This window comes from Chlorocebus sabaeus, chromosome 4, assembly GCF_047675955.1.
Source record: "Chlorocebus sabaeus isolate Y175 chromosome 4, mChlSab1.0.hap1, whole genome shotgun sequence".
NCBI classification, from domain to species: domain Eukaryota; kingdom Metazoa; phylum Chordata; class Mammalia; order Primates; family Cercopithecidae; genus Chlorocebus; species Chlorocebus sabaeus.
This window is the reverse complement of record NC_132907.1, coordinates 80492615-80512773: the sequence shown is the minus strand read 5'-3', so window position 1 is coordinate 80512773 and position 20159 is coordinate 80492615. Positions and strand designations below refer to the sequence as shown.

The window sequence follows — 20159 nt, the reverse complement described above, 5'->3', positions numbered from 1 at the left end:
AACAAGGCAGGAATTTCAATTCTGCCAAGTAAAGGCTGAGAAGAGGTAGGGGTGAATGTCATAAAATTATCAAAGTAAAACAGAGTGAATCTAGCTATTATCTACCAAATACAGGATTTATCAGAGGCAGATACAGATTTTATTAAGCCAAAAGTTTATATACTCTAGGGAGACCACTTTATTAAAAAAAACAAAAAAACAAAAAAAACCCAGTATGTATTTAAGAGAAAAAAAGTGACAAAATCCTGGTTACTTAGAAACTCAGGTACTTTTCCTCTGTGATCTCTTTAGACATTTGACTTGAATGCTCTAAAATGAGAACAAAGATAGGTAAGGCACTGGGCTGCCTTGGTCCATGCCTGTAATTCCAACATTTGGGAGGCCAAGGCAGGTGTATTGCTTAAGCCCAATAGTTCAAGACCAGCCTGGGCAACATGGTGAAAACTTGTCTCTATAAAAAATTAGCCAGGCATGGTGGTGAATGCCTGTAGTCCCAGCTACTTGGGAGGCTGAGGTGGAAGGATCATTTGAGGCCAGGAATTCAAGGCTGCAGTGAGCCATGATCATGCTACTGCATTCCAGCCTGGATGACAAAGCAAGACCTTGTCTCAATAAATAAATAAATAAATAAATAAATAAATAAATAAATAATAAATAAATAAATCCACCCTGCCTACTTTGCAAGTTATTTCAAAGATTAAATGAGATAACATGGGAGGACACGGTTTGAAAAACATAACAAAAATGCTACTACACAAGATGCTATCATTATTACCATCCCCGACTAATAAAGAAACTCAGAATGGCTATGTTCCAGCACTGACTGCCATCTTGACTGACCATCCTGTCGTCTCACCAAAGACCCTTGGTGTCCATTATGTGCTATGTATGTATTATGTATAAATTCAGTGAATCCCCACAAAAACCCACACTCTTGGAGAGAGAAGCCATGGAGATGTGTGACAGTCCCCGCCATGACAAAGGGCAGTTACCTGCTTTTCAGTCATGGCCTGTTCATACTCAGCCTGTACCACGTCGAGTTCCGCCTGCTTGTCATCCAACTCGGCCTGGGCTTTCTGCAGATCCTGCATGGCCAGGAGATGGCGATTCTCTTGCACCACCAAGTTAGCCTGCACAGGACACGCACAGAGTGAAGAGATGGGCAGCCAATCTCAAAACGTCCCTCATTTCAGGGTCTGAGAACTCAACTACACCGCGTGTTAATACCTTTGCTTTGTTCCAGCTCCAGAATCCTTTCAAATCACATTAAGTCCTGAACAAATCTTAATGTGAATTTGACATAAATGTGTATAAGCAGAAAGTTACCGTTCATTAGAAAGGGGGTCAGCAAATATTTTCTTTAAAGTGCCAGATAGTATATATTTTGGGCCAACAGGCAAAATCAAAATTATTGCTCATGTACTTATTTTAGAACTATTTAAACATGTAAAAACTACTCTTATTTCACAAGCCATCCAAATACAGGTAGTGGGCTAGATTTGGCCCACGGGTCACAGTCTGCCTAGATCAGAACACTGTAATATTAAATGTATATAGGTAAATTATAAAACATGCTAATATTAAGAGTTGTAGAAGAAACAGTATTTAGAACTATCTGCCTAGCAGGACTCATCACTGTTGAGGAATAATAAAGGATGGAAAATGATTATGTACTGATTATAAACATCTAGGTTTTGTGTATCGTGGTGGTCTTGACATTGTTCCTGTCACTTTCACATATTTCTTGCCTTCTGGAAAGCATATTTGATACCCTGAGCTGTGACTAATTAAAAACGTTTGTTTTAAAGAAGCTATTAAGATACAATCAAAAGACTTAACCAAAAGCAATATTAGCAAAAGATGAGATGTAAAAAAGTAGTTCATGCCTAAGAAACTTAGATCCTTTAAAATCATTTTTTGAAACCAAATTTTTCCCTTTCAAATTTACAAAATGTTAATATTGACTTTCATGGGATGACTAGAGGGCATAGTCTTTCTGAAGCATTTGAGAAAAGATGATTTTTAAAACACTTTTGAAATAAATTATTTTCCTATCTCAAAACGTCAGGCTTCCAAATTTGGGCAGAATAAATCTTTAAGGAAAACCTCAAGAGTTCCATAATTGACTAGATCCAGTGATAGGCAAAAGCATCGCTTGTAAGTTACAATTTAAGAAGAACCTGACTGGTGGAACATTTTTTCCTCAGCTCTGCAGTAAGCTGCAACTGTTGCCATGGCTCCAACACGGAAGGAAAAAGTAAGGTCACCATGTTAAGCAACTTACAAATTAAAGTCACCTACTAATGACAAACTATTGCAAACCCAAAGAATTTGAACATTTTCTAGTACTTTACTCACCAATAAATAAATAAAATTTTTATTAAACGAAGCTGTCAACAATTGCTAATCAAAATCCTTCAAACTCAATTAATTGCTCAACTTAGGAGTTGTAGAACTCTGTGCAGGTAGCTTAAACCCGGTGAGCTTCAGTTTCTTCATTAAAATATTGAAAAACTAACTCCTAGGACTTTTTGAAAGGATTAAATAAGAAAACATATGTAAAATCCCAAGTCTAGTCCCCAGCACATGAGTTCAATAAACAGTAGATGTTGTTACTGTTATTATTCATGTACAATATTTAAGTTCTGCTTTTTTATAACATCCTCTTTATTTGTACCTATACTGATTTCCATGAAGTTTTACAGGAGAAATCTCATTATAAGGAACTTGAATAGAATCTAAATTGCTATTGCTGTAATTCATACTTGTTTGAATTTATTCACTACTAGAAGTCACTTAGCCCAACTATAAGTATTGCAAGATGAAAGACAGCAGCTCCTCAGTGTGTCCATTACTAATTAGTGTCTAAGAGATTCCACCTGAAGTTTACCGAATGCCCTTGACCTCTCCTCATTTAAGAAGCAGGGGATTGCAAGTGAAGCCCCAGAGGAAGAAGGGAAGTTAAAGGCTTAGGTCTGAATTTCTTAATATATTCAATAGAATCACCTGGTGACAATATGTACTCACTTCCTCTTCTACTCCTCCCTACACAGCAAACATGGATCTGTGTAACAGCATGTATTTTTCTGACTGACGTAAGAGGAACCTGACAAGCTGTGTGGTCCAAGATGCTAGATACTTATAAGAATATAAGAGATCAGACTTCTCAGAAAGAAAACACAGGTTGTAGGAGCAAATAAAAAGGTTCCCACTTCTGATACTGTTCCCTTCCCTTCCTACTGTAGGACCCAGATTGTCTTGAGACAAGCTGAAAGCTGAAATGTGGATGGCATTGAACACAGGGGAAGAGATCTCATTGTTCTTATGCAAGCCTTGTTCAGAATGTCCATGTTTAAAGATTTCAGCTATGTACTTAAAATAACAATAATAACAGAAAAAACTATGCATCATGAACTTAATTGTAGTTCTCTTTAAGACACTATGCATGGTTACTCACTGGAAAAGTATGCAAAGAATGATCTGTACTTTTCACTTGATATAAATATTGGCTCTAATTCAGTCAATATCAGATTGTCCATTTTTGAGCTACGCTGAAGTCTTCAATAGTCACAATATCCATGGTGTCAGACAGCATGACATCAATTATTTGCTCTGAAATTCTCGGACTCACATGACTCTTTGTCCCTTTAGGTTGTCCTAGGACCTCAAGAGCCTCAATTGCTGAATAAATGGTCTTGGTATCACAACAAGTAGAAACAAAATAGAATTTGCAACTCTATGCCTATCTTCCTGATACTCTTGATTACTTGTATAATGATTATTAAGTTTCCTGGGTAGTTTACAAGTATAAGTAGAATTTAGTTGATGATTAAGAAATATGAGACTCATACAAAAGCAAAATAATCAACCAAGCCATGAGATATGATTTTGAGACTTCAGCATTTCATTTTCAGAAAACACACTCTCCATTGCCTCTCCATTTGCTGAAGACTGCCTCTTTTAATGGTAGGGGAATATGCAAAAATGAAGCTTAAGTATTCAATTACACAAAGGAAACATAAAGCGTGTCTAAAAAGTCACATTAAATAACAACTATTCAGATATTCAGTTTCTTTCCTGAGAGACAAAACAAAAATGGAAAAGGGAGGAATATGTCATGCCTTAAGCCAAGCTAAGACCAGCTTCCAGCATGTTCTGTCTTGACCCTACCTCATACATAGGATTCTCTGGATACAGATCTTAAATATCAGCAGAGGATTCTACGCTACAGTTTGCGGTGTTTTTTTGTTTGTTTGCTTGGTTTTTGTTTTTTGATGTTGTTGTTGTTGTTTTTTCAAGTTTGCATTGTGGAGGAAAACTATCGAGCAGCCCACAATGGACTTGTAGTGAGCATCATTGCAGAGAGTCCGTCCCTGCTTAGAGGCTCATACGGTTCTGATTAGAGCAGGATTACAAAGAAGAAAGAAACATCCTGTGCTTGGCCTTTCTAATGCTCCCTCTCCCCATGGACCTGAGTACCCTAATACCAGAAGCCACAGGCACACGTGCTCCTGTGAAAAGATAAGATCGGCTGACCTGTAGACTCCGCCCAGCCACCGTGAAGTCTGACCTGTAGACTTCACCCAGGTCTGCCTAGGAGGCTTACCTTCAGAGGCAGCACCTCTTTGTTTATAGAAAAGAAGGAAGCCATGGCTTTCGTCCAGGAACAAAGACCAGCTACGTTTCCACATACGCGTTTAGCAGTTTCGATGTTATAGTCAGGCATTTCAAAGTAAGGACTCAAAAACTCTATCATCTCTTCATTGATTGTGTCTTTTGGGAATTGCTATGGAGGAAAAGAGTAAAACAAAGTCAAAACACTTCTTTTCATGAAGTCATACTTGCGTCATGCTCTCAGTGCTACTGAAATGACTGAACGACCACAAATGAATGAAGGGCATTGTATTTTGTCACTATTTTAAGATATTAGGCAAAAGTCCTAAAGGTAAAAGCACAGTAAGAAATGATAAGCAAAGAAGTCTATGAGAGCGCACTCTGTCTTCTGTAGGAAAGATACCAACCTTAAATAAATATAGTGAGATCCAGGGAAAGAGCAAATTATTTAGGTGACGAACACTAATATGGTTATTAGAATTTCCAGAGCAATAAATATTTTTTGTCATTAATCCTAAATAGATGAATTATAGCCCATAAAATCCCCAATGAAAAACAAATACAAGTGTATTCAGTCTGAGGACATATATATTTAGCATTTATCAGCAACTAAATGCTTAATACATTCAGATAGAGGTTTTATTAAACTCACCCAAAATGTGAAGATAATAACTTGGACATTAGGCTTTGAGGGTGATGAATTAATTTTTAATCACAGAACTATCAAGAATATGAGAGAATTATTATCTTCTGGTGGGATAAAAGTTTAAAATAGTAGCAGAAATGAATTAAGAATGCCTTTCTGCATCAGAAAAAGCAGACTGACCAAACAATGAAATTGGATCTTTTAAAAGTGGTGTTTGATCATTTAAAAGAGGATGATTAAATGTTTTCCAAGCAGAAAGAAATTTAGCACCTAAATAATTTAGTAACACAAACCTTCACAGTGAACACGTAACGTATAGTAGAACACACTCTCATTCAGACCTCGTTTAATGTAACCCGTGTTTATGAGACTTGAAAAATCGTAACCCAAAAAAAAAAAAAAAAGCCAGATGAATGTCTGGGAGCAACAGAAGGTCAGGGGTGACAATGACAAATAGCAAGGGAGAGTCCAAGAGCAGGGGCTTTGCCACCAGGTAAATGTCAGGAACCTGGAATCACTCGTCAGGATTCCACCCAAAGTCCAAGTCCATTGACAGAATCTCATATTATAATTATCTGGGACAAGTCTGTTCGGCCCACTAGTTTCATAAGCTACTTATTGTTACAGCTGTTGTATGCGCCTCACCCCAGGTTCCAGCCACAGCGGTCACTTGAGCAATGCAGAATTGAAAACTGAAAGAAAGATGGTGCTGAATTCACAACTTGGGAAATAGAGGTGGACTGGGTATTCCCCATGAATTGCTTTGAGATTTGAACATGAAAGAAAAGACAATAAAGCTTCCAGAAGAAAACTAGAAACCTGCCTTGGATGTGGGCAAAGATCGCCTAAACAGAACATAGAAAGCACTATTAGGGAAAATATTAATAAATTGGACTACATTAAACCTAAGAATTTCTGTTTATCAAAAGACACCATTAATCCAGGGAACAACTAATGCCAGAAAGCTGCAGAAGATATTCGCAAACATATAAATGACAAATTAGTCATATTTTATATATAAGGAAATTCTACAAAGTAATAAAAAAAAATTAACTGGACAAGCAATTCCAACAGGCACTTAACAAAAGAATTCCCCAGAGGCTCATAAGCCTATGGAAAGGTTGGGAGATACAAATTAAATCAACAATAATAAGACACCACTACAAACTCATCAGAGTAGCTAAAAGTAGAAAACAGTGAGGATGTTGAGCAACTCAGACACTGCTGGTGGGTATATACATTGACACACCATTTTTGAAAACTCTTCAACACTACCTACCAAAGCTGATTAAATGTGTATAATCAAAGTCCCAGAAATTCTACTCCTGAGCATGAAACCAACAGGAATGCACAGCTAGAGCCACCAAATGACCAATATTCACAGCAGCTTGATTTATAATAGCCATAAATTAATACTAACCCCAAAATTCATCAACAGTACAGGGACAAACAAAATGAAGCATATTACAGTGTTTCACACTGGTGCTGGTTCAAACAGGCTTGTAAGAAATGATTGTTAAATTTCCAGGAATTCTGCAAACTTGTTAGACTCAGCCATTATCAAAAATTAAAATATATAAGCTTACAATTAAATAAACAATATTTCAAGCAAAGGTTATAGTCAAAGCTCATAACTTGCTAATTCTGAGACTAAATTTTACTATCATCTGTGCTTTTGAGGTCATTTACAACTATTGTATCTGTATGGTGGAAACGCTACACAATGGCATACTACCATGCACCTCTTCTCAACTCTAGATTCAGCAACATCATTTTGGCAGCTTAAAATAGACATCATGGGAGTGCTTACACCATGGCAAGACTTCAAATCAGAGCTTTTTTTTTTTCTTTTTTTTTTTCCTTTCTCCCTTAAGAATCAGTTGTTAAACATTTCTCACACACACTACAGCACATTTATATACCGGGAAACTATATAACAATGAAAAAGGAAAGACTGTCATTTGCAACAAAAAGAACGAATTTCACAGACATGTTGAATGAAAGAGGTCAAAACAAAAGCGTTCATACAATATTACTTCATATATGCAAATTTCAAAACAGGCAAAGCGAACTATCTGGATAAAGGTAAGGATACAATTATCTTAAGGAAAGTTATTGACTTGATTGGGGCACAAGAGAGATTTCTGGGGTCTGAAAATATGTGTTTTTCTTCCAGTGTTCACGAATAGGTATATACATATGTAAATATTCATCAAGCTATACATTTAAAATTTGTGCATTTATTCATGTTAAGTTCTATCTCATAAAACTAAAAAAGCTGTAAATTAACACTAAAAAATTACTACTGAGAAATGCAAAATACAAATACTTATATATATTTGTATTCATGTGAATATAATATAAACACACACTGTCTTCTTAAAATGATTTTTTTAACTTTTATTGAAGTATACATAACACTGATGATGCCCTAATACAACTAAAATCTGTCAGGAAAAACTCTAATGCTAATAATGTTTTATATTCAAAACAGAAAGTTTTACTCTGAAAAAAACATGTATGTAGAGTGAATTCTTTCTTTAGAAACTTATTCCACCAAAAGGACTCCTATGCCAGTGAAGAATGAGTTCCCTCTTAGCCCATCACCACTGAACTACCAACCTGTAAGTTCTGTAAAAAGTTCCCTGCAGTCATCAGTTTTAAGGATTCCTGCCAGGAGGGCATGGTACAGCTTTTTTCCAGGTCAATTTTGACAGCATTGACTTTCCTTTGAAACAGCAGCAGTACGCAATCCATGATCCGCATGATGAGATGAGGGGGACGGCCCAACGTGCGGACAGTGGCGATGTCCGAAGGCCTGATGGTCTAGGGGATGAAAGGAAGGATCAACCAGCCTCAGATAGGAAAGCACAGACAAGCAAATCTTGCATGTCCAAATGCTGCTATTTCAACAGAGGACAGAAAACTGTTTTAAGTTAGATGCAGAGCCATGGGGTCTAGATGCTATACATCCCAAGGAAACACCATGTCCCAACAAATTCAAATTTCTACTATTCAAACTAGCAGTGAGAGGAAAGAAATGTTGGTGAGCAGATAAGGAGCTGTGACTTCTCTAAAAGTGCACAGATGGCTTTGTGCCAGAAAAAAGAAAGACATAATCTGGAAGAAAAAGAATAGTCAGCACATAAGTAGATTTCGAGGTTCAAAACCAGGAAAACTACAGTATTTGCAGTGCTTTTTTACTCATTAGCTATGCAGGTCAAGAATCTGCCTCTCTCTCTTAAACAATTCAGGCTTGTCACTGTGGACCAACACCAGAGGGTAGCCACAGGGCCGACAGATTGAATAATTAGAGGTTTCTTAGCTGGGAACTGACCTTTAAATGACGGGACTTGAGCAATATGAATTTTACAAAGCTCTCTCTTAGGAAAGTTCCATTCAATTTCTAGTACATATATTCTCACACATACACCTGTTTTGGTTGATAATAACTGCTCAATCACCTAAAACTCACTATGGAATAAGTATGGAAAAAATGTTAAATGTAAGAATTGGAAACAATCCTATCTCTAGGACAAATAGTATATATTCCTTCCTTCCAGATCTTCAAAACATCCATCTGGTTTGTATTTGCATCCTTTCTATCAAAAGACAGTAACCAATGACCTTCTAGTAAAAGAGAATGATTTTTTCTCCAAGGACTGAGGAAAAAGAAAAAACACTAAACTTGGTAAATTAGGAATGTAACTACATACCTTCAAAAGGTTTGTATATATATAGTTTTGCATTTGTTTTTTGTTTTTTATTTTGAGACCTGAGTCTCACTCTGTCACCCAGGCTGGAGTGCAGTGGTGTAATCTCAGCTCACTGCAACCTCCCCCTCCCAGGTTCAAGTGATTCTCATGCCTTGGCCTCCTGAATAGCTGGGACTACAGGCACACGCCACCAAGCCCAGCTAATTTTTCCTTTTTTTTTTTTTTTTTTTTTTTTTAAAGTAGAGACAGGGTTTTACCATGTTGGCCAGGCTGGTCTCAAACTCCTGACATCAGGTGATCTGCCCACCTCAGCATCCCAAAGTACTGTGATTACAGGCCTGAGCCACCAAGCCCAGCCTGTTTTAATATATTAATACTAGCATTTATGAAAGACAGACAGCTGGAAGTTAGGGTGAATGTGTAGTAGAGAACTGAAAATGGCAAACAAACCTTTATTTGAGGTGCACAGCTACAAAAGAAAAGAGAAAAATAGAACAGCAGCCAGTGAGGAAAGTAGGGTAGGGTCAAATTAAAGATATATAAAATGTAAGGGCCAGGCATGCTTATTTTACTTTAGATTTAAAAATAATTTTCAAACAGAATGGTGCTCAGCTGTGTTAGATGCCCAGGTAAAAGAAGTTGGAGAGGGGAACAAAAACTCAACCTGTTTCACCTAAGCATTAAAGTCCTCTTTTTTCTGTAGGCCAAGAAATATGACTGTTATATAATCTCCTATATGCTGTGGCAATAATAGAACAGTTATCTAACATCTGGAGATTTTTTTATTTTTGCTCTGAGCTGGTTAGAGTCAGATTAATATCAAGATAGGAAGAAACACATTCTCTGCACAAGATTTGTTATCTTATTTGTTGTATAGATTTAGGTAACCTGATATCAAAATATTAGAGTTTGTACATATCTGGAACTCTCTTAGTAAAAGTGAGTCTTCAAAACTGGACCAGCCTTTAAGGTGTGGCCTAGTTCACTAAACTCATTTCATTTTCTCAAAATCCAACCTCCTTTGTAATTTTGCCATTGGTGTACTGCCAAACAGTTTGATATGGTTTAGCTGTGTCCCCACCCAAATCTCATCTCAAACTGTAATCTCCACAGTCAAGGAAGGGACCTGGTGGGAGGTGATTGGATCATGGGGACAGTTTCCCCCATACTGTTCTCATGATAGTGAGTGAGTTCTCAGGGGATCTGATGGTTTCAAAGTGGCAGTTTCCCCTGTTCTCTCTCCTGCTGTCTTGTGAAGAAGGTGTCTGCTGCCGTTCACCTTCTGCCATGATTATAAGTTGCCTGAGGCCTCCCCAGCCAAGGGGAACTGTGAGTCTTTTATTTATAAATTACCCAGTCTCAGGTAACATCTTTATAGAGTGTGAACACAGACTAATACACAATTGTACTGTTTAATCGCATTGGAAGCCTGCTCAAACTCTCTCATTAATGAGCTACATCAGATCAGTAGTTCTTTATTTGGGTAATTCATAGGCAGAAAACATTGTATCTTACAGATCACCTACTCCAATGGCCTCAATGAATGAGTGAGGGAATGTTGCCTTAGAAAGTTGATGTGACTTTTCCAGCATTACATAGCTTATTGATGACAGAGTTGAAATGAGGACCCAGGACTCTTGACCACCAGTATATGGCATTGCCCAACATTGATGAGTGAAGAGAGTGAGATGTTAAGTAGAATATGCAAAACCCATAAAGAGCTAATAAAGTCTCTAGCAGAAAATATTACTTGAAATCACTCCAGTGGATAGAGCTTTGGTCTGAACCAGTAGAGCATTTCCTTGCTGTTATTAATCTTTTTAGCCTTAGTCTGCCTCTCAGGCCCTAAAGTTGACATCTGTTATATCACATAGATGCACCTGCAATGCAGCTTCTGCCTCTTCCAAAGCTGGTTTTGCTGCTTCCAGTTTTTCTTCAGCAATGGCTTTGTCTTTAGAGATGCTGTCCACAATGGCCTGGGCCCTGTCCTTCACCTTCTGTACCTCAGCCTTGACCTTTTCAGCAGCCTGTGCTTTCATTGTCACTTCTTTTAAGACCTAATTCAATATAAAGCAACAATACTTCATCAAAAAGTATTAAACATCCAGCTGAAAATGCACATTTTTGCCTTGATTTGTTGATTTTGTCCACTTACCCAGTCTTTTATACATAAAATTAAGAGTATTTTTATTCCAATGGAAAGTAATGTGTACTTTGATAGTTATAGCCACTGAATATGCATAGACCATTAACACTTGTGAACTTGGAATTCAAAAGGAATGTCGCACACGTGTAAATGCCCACCCACCATGTCGGCTTTATTGTTGGCCACTTGTAGCTCCTTTTCTTTCACTTCCAGTTCTTTACTCAAGGCTGCAACAGACTCTGAAGCTTCTTTGAGCTTTTCCAATCCAGTATTCATTCTGGGATTGAAAATCCAAGCAAACAATGTTAAAATGTGTAGGACTCGGATGCAATTTTCAAGTACTGGTCCACTAACGAGTGGTAATGGTTATATCTGAAGATTGCATGTATGCAAGTAGCAAACCCAAGAGGGTTTAGCAAAAAGGATACAGGTCCAGGCTTGACTCTAGACTGATAATATGTATGTTCTTCACAGACCACGTGCAAGAACAGTGAACCTGCTAGAACACGCATCATGAAATTAGGAACCATGAGGCTAGAATCTGTATCATGCAGGGAACATACTTAATGACATTAGGCTAAATGACGATAGACTTCAAATGCTTGAAGCCCTGTCATGGAAGAAGGAAAATAATGCCTGTTTTTTCAAAAGAGACCAATGAAATTAAAAGAAGAATGATGTGGGCTTAAGAAACAAATTTAAAGCCATCAAAACAGCTGTAGGAAGGAACTAGCTGCCTGTCTGAACCTGAACTAATGTGACCTTAAAGATGGGAACCCTCAGAGTCATTTCATGTAACCACCCACCCAGGGATTCCTTACCCTGGCTCATTCTAGCCATGCTCAGGAAGATGATCTGATTGTTCAGAAAAGCATAGGGCAGAGCAGTGACATTTGGAAGAAACTTCAGGGAAGCAGGGATGTTCCTTAGGCAGTGAACATATGCATCAACCTGGCTTTTCCCTTTCAGTCACTCAGAAGGGATGGGAAGAGAAGGGTGAGAAGAGGGAAGAGGGGATGTCTGCATTCGCAACTCCCTTCCAGGTCTATTACTTCTATCCTGAAGTCACTCAATATTATAGAAAGCAGTGGGCCACATAAAAACCTGGCAATAGTTTATCCTACTGGGCAAGGAATAGTCAATAGGCTCTAGAGGAAGGTTTCCCAACCTCAGCACCACAGACATTTGGGACTGGATACTTTTTTGTTGTGATGGAAAAGAACTGCAAGAAGTTTAGCAGCATCTCTAAGCCTCTACCCACATATGCCAGCAGTACCCCTCCCCTGCCCTGCCGCCTCAGTTGTTACACACAAAACTGTCTCTGGCCATTGCAAAATATCCACCAGGGCAAATCTGTCCCTGGTCAAGAGCCACGGCTTTAATATAGCTTTGTATATGAACGTCACACTTACCTGTTGGCCAGGGTCTGTACCTCCATATGCTTTTCTCCATATATGAGCTTATAGCCCTGAATAAAGGAGAGGTATGATTTGGGCGTCACATGGGTAGAACGTCGGAATCTCTGGAAATAATCAGCACACTTCTCGGCCACCCCATCCTGGAAGGAGCCCATGCATTGGACCACCTCCTTCTTGATTTCCAAACTGCAGTCAATATCATAGGAAGCGAGGAAGTGCTCAGACACTAGAAAGCATAAAGATGACAGTGTGTGAAATATGCATGTAAGTTACCCTTTGAAAACTTAACTGTTTACTTCTAATACTTAGACATTTCTTAGGAATGCAAACCATTTTTGTAGCCCCAGCTAGGTCGATCTATGTCAGTATTTTTGGTCCCAGGCCTATAACATCAACAATTTTATTTTCTGTTTCATATGTAAAACTATAAAAAAACTTTAAACCTCTCATCACTCTTTGTTGTCTGGTGCTTGTGCAGAGACATCTCTTCTACACAGCTGCAGGTTCTGGTCAGCAGCCAACCTATTTTATGGCTTACATCAGGACAAATGGTACAAATAACTCAGAAATCAGTGCCCACCTGGTACTCATATTTAACAATGCCATTTATTTTGTCACTCAGAACCTGTCATACCCTTAGTTCCCCCTTGGCTCTGACTGCATTTGGCATGTGGAAACGCTCATCACGAAATTGTTTTATGCCGGAGTCATCTTGTTCTTAAATGTGGCAGCTGGTCATTTGTAGTCAGTTCTCATTTACAGTATTCTTTAAGAATGTTTGGGTAAAAAAAAAATCTCCTGTTGGAGACCTTTACCTTCCCCACAGTGCCAAATGGGGGACCAATTCTAAGACAGCCTTCCCTGCTATGGGAATAGGCTCATCAATCACCATGTACACCGAATGCCTGTTGCAGAGCCACCACAGAAATGGGTGCCATGGAATGAAAGACGAATGTGAAACTTGGTCTCAACCCCAGGGAATTTGTAAGAGTCACACATAATGCAGTTAAAATTATCACAACCATTTCTATGTATCTCAGAAGAAACAGCCTATGTATGTAAGTATTGTAAAGAGAAATATGGTCAATAAAATGGGAGAAAATGGAATCAAGTAAGCAAGGCTTAAAAAGGCAAAGACATAAAAATAGTATTTATCACCATCAGTACTCAATCACTAAAGTTCTTAAGGTTGTTACTGGGGGGCTGTATTTATATTTATGTAAATAATAGAGAAAATTCATCAGCTTGGTTACAAAAACAGTTTACCACACACTGAAAGGCAATAATTAAGATAATCAAAAGTCACATTTTCTCATATAAGTTAGCCAACCAGTACCAAGAACAGTTTAAACTCTAAGAAGTTCAAGTCTAGGCACTGGAACCATAGAACAATTCACACTTATGACACGTTTTGTGTAGGTGTTAACCACAATGGCTGCGGTATCTACCATGTGCCAGGCATGATGCCAAATGCTTTACTTGGCATTATGGGATATTCTTGGGGAAGCGCCCACTTTCTGAAAACTTTCTTGTATTTATCACGTAATTATTTTCTTCCTTCTTAGTGAACAGAGAGTATCAATAATGGTGACCTTATTCTTTACGTAGCAAATTGTCTTTTTGTCTCTCCAAAAAGACAAAGAGAATAAAATCAGGATGGATTCTAAGTATATTTTTCTACAGACCCAGGCTCTCTGGTGCAGGAAAGGTTACAGAAAGAAACAGAACACTCCCTCTTAGAGTGACCTGTACCTGCTGAGATTCAGTCAAGGGGCCAGAAAACCCTCTGTCTTCTTCAATATCCCATCACCAAGGCAGCAATGCCAGTTTTGGAGCTACCTCCTGGCATTTTACAACATAAAGTAAAGCATGGTTTTCTTTAAATGATTCATCAACAGATTCAGTCCATTTAATTTCATACATATAAAAAACTCACTTTTTTTCCAAAGGTATTTAAAAGTTATTAAAATTACTACCAAATCCAGTATCAGCCCTAGGGGCTTCTTTAAATTAGAAAAACGTTTCTAATTTATTATTAAAAGTATTAATAACGTAATACTTTTATTTATTGGAAATATTTCTTATGATCCAAATGAAATGCTAACACAAACAAATGATGTATTTCTTTCTAGATGCAGCTGGAGATAATAATTTGATTCAGAATCAATATCCTTAAGGCAACTAAAATAATAGTCTTTCTAGAAACCTTGTTGCTAATTTTCTAAAAAGAATAAATAACACTGAAATCTCTAAGTGTATAAGTACTTCTAATCCTCACAGGTGCTCTTCTTTCAGGATAACACTACACAGGTTACTGTTGGGTGTGGAAATGTTGATTTTCCCAACAAGATTTTCTATTTATTGAAGAAAGAAACCGTGTCTTATGTCTTCTAATTATTTTATCCATTACTACGACTAGCATAGTATCAAATATTTATATAGTATGCAGGCTGTAAATAGACTAAATTGGAGCTACAACCACAAAATTACTGGTTATCAAAAGGTTTAAAAATATTTAAGTGTGCAGGTAAATTATGTAAAGCATCAATGTTATAGATACAGGAGGTCCAATAAAATGGGAAAATTTCAAATATTCCCAAGAGAACAGAGGAAGGTTGAAGGATGTGATGTATCTTGATTAAGTCTTGGAGCTTGCATAAATAAAAAAGATGGAGAAGAATATTCTTGGTAGAGGGACTTGTGTGAAAAGATAAGGATGACTAAAGCATATTCAGAAGGCAAAGAGGTATATCCAAAGTTGAACTAGAGAAAGACTGCAAGTGATCAAGGCCATATTATGGAAAGATGATGAATTTCTACACAGTCTGATCCATTCGTTCAACATCATAAGTATCAAACACCTGTAGCTGCTGAAATTGTGAACAAAGGATGTGTAGTTCTTGACCTCATGGGAGTTTTTAGTCCAGTCAGACATTAATTTAGTTTTTAGTCTAGTAAGCATTAATCAAATAAATAACACAACTAGGTACACAAATTACACACAGTGGTTAATCCCAAGAAGAAAAAGCACAGAGTGCTATGGAATGGATAACAGGGGACCTGGCTTAGTGGGGAAACGGAGGGAAGCAAAGGAAGATTCTCCTGAAGAGATGACATTTAGCTGAGCCAGCATTATCCAGACAAAGCAGGAGTGGGTGGGGAGAAATGGGAGGAGGACAGCATTGCATGGAAAATAACCGCCCCAAAAAAAAAAAAAAAAATTTAAAAAAGCATATTCAAGGATCCAGGAAAACAGAGCAGGAAGGAAAAGGGACCTCAGGAGAGGCTGGCAAGGTAGGTAGGGTCAGCTCTTCCCAGCATGAAGGTCAAGCTAAAGGTTGTGCTTTTTCCTAGGAACAACAGGAAGACATGGAAGGTTTTAAGCAGAAACAAATGCACCTGTATTTGTATTTTTACCATTTTTCTGTCTGCAATGTGAGATGGATGGGGGACAGGTGAAAGAGGTGAAGAGATCATTAGAAAGCTATTTGGGTTTTCCAGGAGAGCAGCAACGATAGCTTGGCCTAGGATGTCAGTGAAAGGGAGATGACTTGGTGATGGGTAAGACTTGAGAGCTGGAGAAAGGGGAGGTATTGACGACAAAAGGGTCTCAGGTTGCCTAGTCTGATGAGCGATAATGGCCCTTCCTGAAAGGGGGACAGATTTTGAGTTTCAGACATTTTGAGGTTAAGAAACTTGTGAAGCATCCATAAGAATGGACCAGGCAGGCAGGTGACTACACAGATTTCAAGCCAGGAGACAGACTAGACTGGAGAAAAAATTGATGGCACATATTATAAAGGAGGCTGCGGACGAGCTTTCCTGGGGAGAGCCTCTGGAGTACAGAATTGAGTCTCTCTTGCGTCTGTTGACAAGTCTGTCTTGTCTTGAGTCTGTCTAATAACATCATGAAGCTCAATATGTACATTCTGAATAAATGAACAAATAGATTCATGCATCGAGGTCAGGATATTTGCTAGTGACTGAGGAAAAAGAAAGGAAAGTTTCTCTGCCTTCTGTGTAATCTTGGTTTGGGTTGGTGTGATAAGATTTAAAAGAATGGGACAATGAGAAATTAACAAAGGAGAGATCAATAAGACCTTTGTCTACAAAAGAAGAGACGCTGAAACAGGAACTTAACAAAAAGAGCTTCATATTTAAATCATCTTAATTATGGCATATTACAGTATCTGTCACCTGAAATTGTTATTTTTATTGTTAGTGATAATACCTTACAGAGCATTTTATGAAGTACTTGCATACTGATAACTGTATTTCATAATAAACTTTAACACAGCTCTGAAATACTCTTGATCTGTGCTCTGCATGTATACCCTACTTGAGTTTTAAAATCTTACCTCCAGTTATATTTAAATTTTTATGGGACTTTAAATTTTAAATCACTGGTCTTTTCTCAAACTTTATAAGACAAAAGACAGAACTGTGCTGTACATTTATTTCACAAACATGTCAAAATAGTCTGTGTTTAAAAGCCACAGATTGAAAAACCACTATTGTCAATAGTGGTGCACTGAGAATAAAACTTCCCCAGTAGATAAGAATTTGTTTTAAAAATAGGTAATTGATAGATGATCAATAAATAGATGATGGATGGATGGATGGATGGATGGATGGATGGATGGATGGATGGATAGATAGATAATAGAGAGATAATAGATAGATGGATAGATAATGGATGGATAGATATTAACAGATAGATATTTAGATACATAATAGAGACAGACAGATAGACAGATAGATAGATAGATAGATAGATAGATAGATAGATACATAGATAGATAGATAGATAACCTAGGTTTCAGTCTCAGTACTGACCCCACTAACTTTTCCACCTATGGCAACCTCAACTTCATGCTCTTCAGTTTTTCCTTCTCTAAAGGGCATCTCTTGGTTAATCAGTCATTCTCAGACGGGGTACCACAGAGCTGTAGAGGAAAAGGTGAGGGCAGCAGAAGTGGGGAATAAGAGACTGAGGCTCCAGAACACTTACTCCCACAACCCCCTCCACTTTTCACTGTGTTATCTACTAGGACTACTTGTAAGGTATTACTGGGAAATAAGGTTCTTCTGCATAAAACATTTTTAAAAGTTTGAAAACTACTGTCCTGAATCAGGGTTCTCCTGATGTTCTGATGTAATAGGGATGAGACCTGGGTATCTGCATCTTTTAAAATATCAACAGACAATTTCTCACCAAAAACTTTAAAAAAAAAACAAAAAACAAAAAGCTAAATGTATGCTCTCTGATCTCTCCTCTACTATTTTTATGTTCCCATTTCATTTGCAAAGTAAGGAAGCACTAATGATCCATGGCATGGAAGATCAGAAAGAAGCAGAAGCAGCAAAGGGTCCAGTCAGAGACCATGCTGCTTAACATCTTTTGTCAAGGACAGAAACCAGCAGAGAATTGCTGGATAATGTTTTCCTCTTTGATTCCCAGCAATGCAGCCTTGAGAAGGAAATAGCCAAGAGATACTTGGCTTTAACTACTCTTGGGCTAACAAACCTACTTAAAAAGAACACAAATGCTGTCCATGAAATTAAACCTCTGTGCCTTCCTGTGACATCCTGGAGCCAGCCTGCAGATCCAACTGAGGCAGAGACTTCAAGCATCCCTGATCAAAAACTAGAATCCTTGAACACTAACCCAATGGGATACAAACTGAATACCTCATTCTCTAAAACCCACACTCTGAGAAAAATTAGCTACCGAACAAGAAAGAGCATCATCTTATAATAGAAATTCTCAAATATTGGACAGAATGAGTTACTCAACTCAGCAGAGAGAGAGCAAACAGCAGAGAATGTCAGTAAATAAGTAAACACTATAAACCAGAAGCCTGGCATACACATTTCCATACTAACCAGCAACCAAAGCATCTTTGGGCCAACGGCTGAACCAGTCAATTGTGCATCCTGAAATTAAGGCAGGGAACTTCAAAGCTCTGTTTCGAAACTTCTCCCCCACTGGCGAGAAGCAGAGCACAATATGAAGGTTCTGTCGGACCCGACTCATGAAGTAGTCGTGCAGGTTCTCATTGGTAGGCGGGCACTTGGGGAATTCTTTTTTCATGACTGACACCAGGTTGCTATTAATTTCATCAGTTTCATCTCGCGCAAACAGATTAGAGACCTTAAAAAGAAGTACAAGCATGCAAATTCAGTACACACACAGGAAAATAGATCAAAATGTAGAGCTTAATACATAGAATGTCTTTTCTCCGTTTGTGTTCTCGAACTCACCTAACGAAAATTAACTGAAAGTTTTCAAGATGAAATACACCACATTTTAAAATAAACAAATGATTCTACTATTAACTGCAAAGTTGTAGCTCTGGGAGGGAGTAAACGGACATGCCAGATATCTAATTAGCTTTCTTTCTAACTTTGCCCTTCTGTTTTTTTCATTTGTTACTTGGAACATTCACTGATGTTTTAAATGCCTAGCTCCAAATTTTGATGTAGAGTTTTATTCTTCAAAAACCCAATAGAAAAACCCATCCTTCATACTGATGACTTAATAACCATTCCCAATAGCACTTTTCATGCCATTAACGGAAGAAAATATGTAGAGCTCTAAGTTGGAGGAAATCTGAAGGGATAAAACACATAAAGAATAAATGAATTCCTACCTCACCTGATGATAAAACATTGTTCATATATTCCAAAAATGATTCATCTTTAATCTCATTGTCTGTAAAAATAAAAGTGATTCCTTTGCCTTGCTGACCAGCTGTTCTATACAAAACCTTCAGATCTTCCATCAGATTTGATGTGTTGTAGGATCTAAAGAAATATTTTCATTTTGTCATTAGCCAAAATGTTTTCATGAGAGGGAAAGAACCTTGTAACAATGCATTATGCCATTTAGCTAACAAAAAAAAAAAAATGCTAATTTTGTTCCATCATATAGGTATGTGTTCTATATGAATGTTACTGATTAATTTTTAAAACTCCACATTTCATAAAACATTATAATTAATGTTTTTGCACAAAAAAAAACGATACTGAAAAGTCAACCTGGAACAAAAATAAAATTTTTACCACAACCAAATGTCATTACATTTCAAAATGTATCATTTTGAAAACTTTTTGACAATGATAATAGAAAAGTCAAATTCAATTACTGATATTTGATTGGCAATGGGTATTTGAGATGACAATTCACAAATTAAATAAATGCAAGCGTTGGTTATACAGGGTGGGTGAGATGCCATGCTATAAACACTGCCTTCCTCATCCCCCAACACCATTATCATCATTGCACATTTGTATTATACATAAATGAGCTTGTTTTCTGAGCAATCAGTAGACTGTACTAGAATACCTGGAAATGTTATGAAATATCCCACTCTGAAGGTTCTCTAATTACCCAAAGTGATCTTTAGGTGGAAATAAACCTACAATCAAGAAATATTAGAGAGTTCCCACTGTGGAGTGCTACATTATGCCAAAAGTATAAATAAAATTATCCCAATTCTGGAGACTCAGACTTACTAAATTATTATTCCTACTTTAGTCACTAAATAAACTCAGAATTCAGAGTGCAAGAGCAAATAGCCATCTGATTTTTTAAAAACTAGTGAATACTTAACTCT

General features: G+C 37.5%; 1 protein-coding gene across 4 annotated transcripts in view; it reads right to left on the bottom strand.

Annotated features, from left to right (window-relative positions):
* Positions 1 to 20159, bottom strand: part of DNAH5 (dynein axonemal heavy chain 5) — a 318561-nt gene that overhangs the window by 65472 nt on the left and 232930 nt on the right. For all 4 annotated transcript variants that reach the window (XM_037988724.2, XM_007961228.3, XM_037988725.2 and 1 more), the window contains 8 exons: positions 19194 to 19347; positions 18427 to 18694; positions 12535 to 12766; positions 11285 to 11399; positions 10857 to 11033; positions 7883 to 8086; positions 4607 to 4786; positions 993 to 1130 (listed from right to left, as the gene is read on the bottom strand). In XM_037988724.2, coding sequence (XP_037844652.2) covers positions 993 to 1130; positions 4607 to 4786; positions 7883 to 8086; positions 10857 to 11033; positions 11285 to 11399; positions 12535 to 12766; positions 18427 to 18694; positions 19194 to 19347 — 1468 coding nt within the window. The remainder of the gene's footprint in view (positions 1 to 992; positions 1131 to 4606; positions 4787 to 7882; positions 8087 to 10856; positions 11034 to 11284; positions 11400 to 12534; positions 12767 to 18426; positions 18695 to 19193; positions 19348 to 20159) is intronic.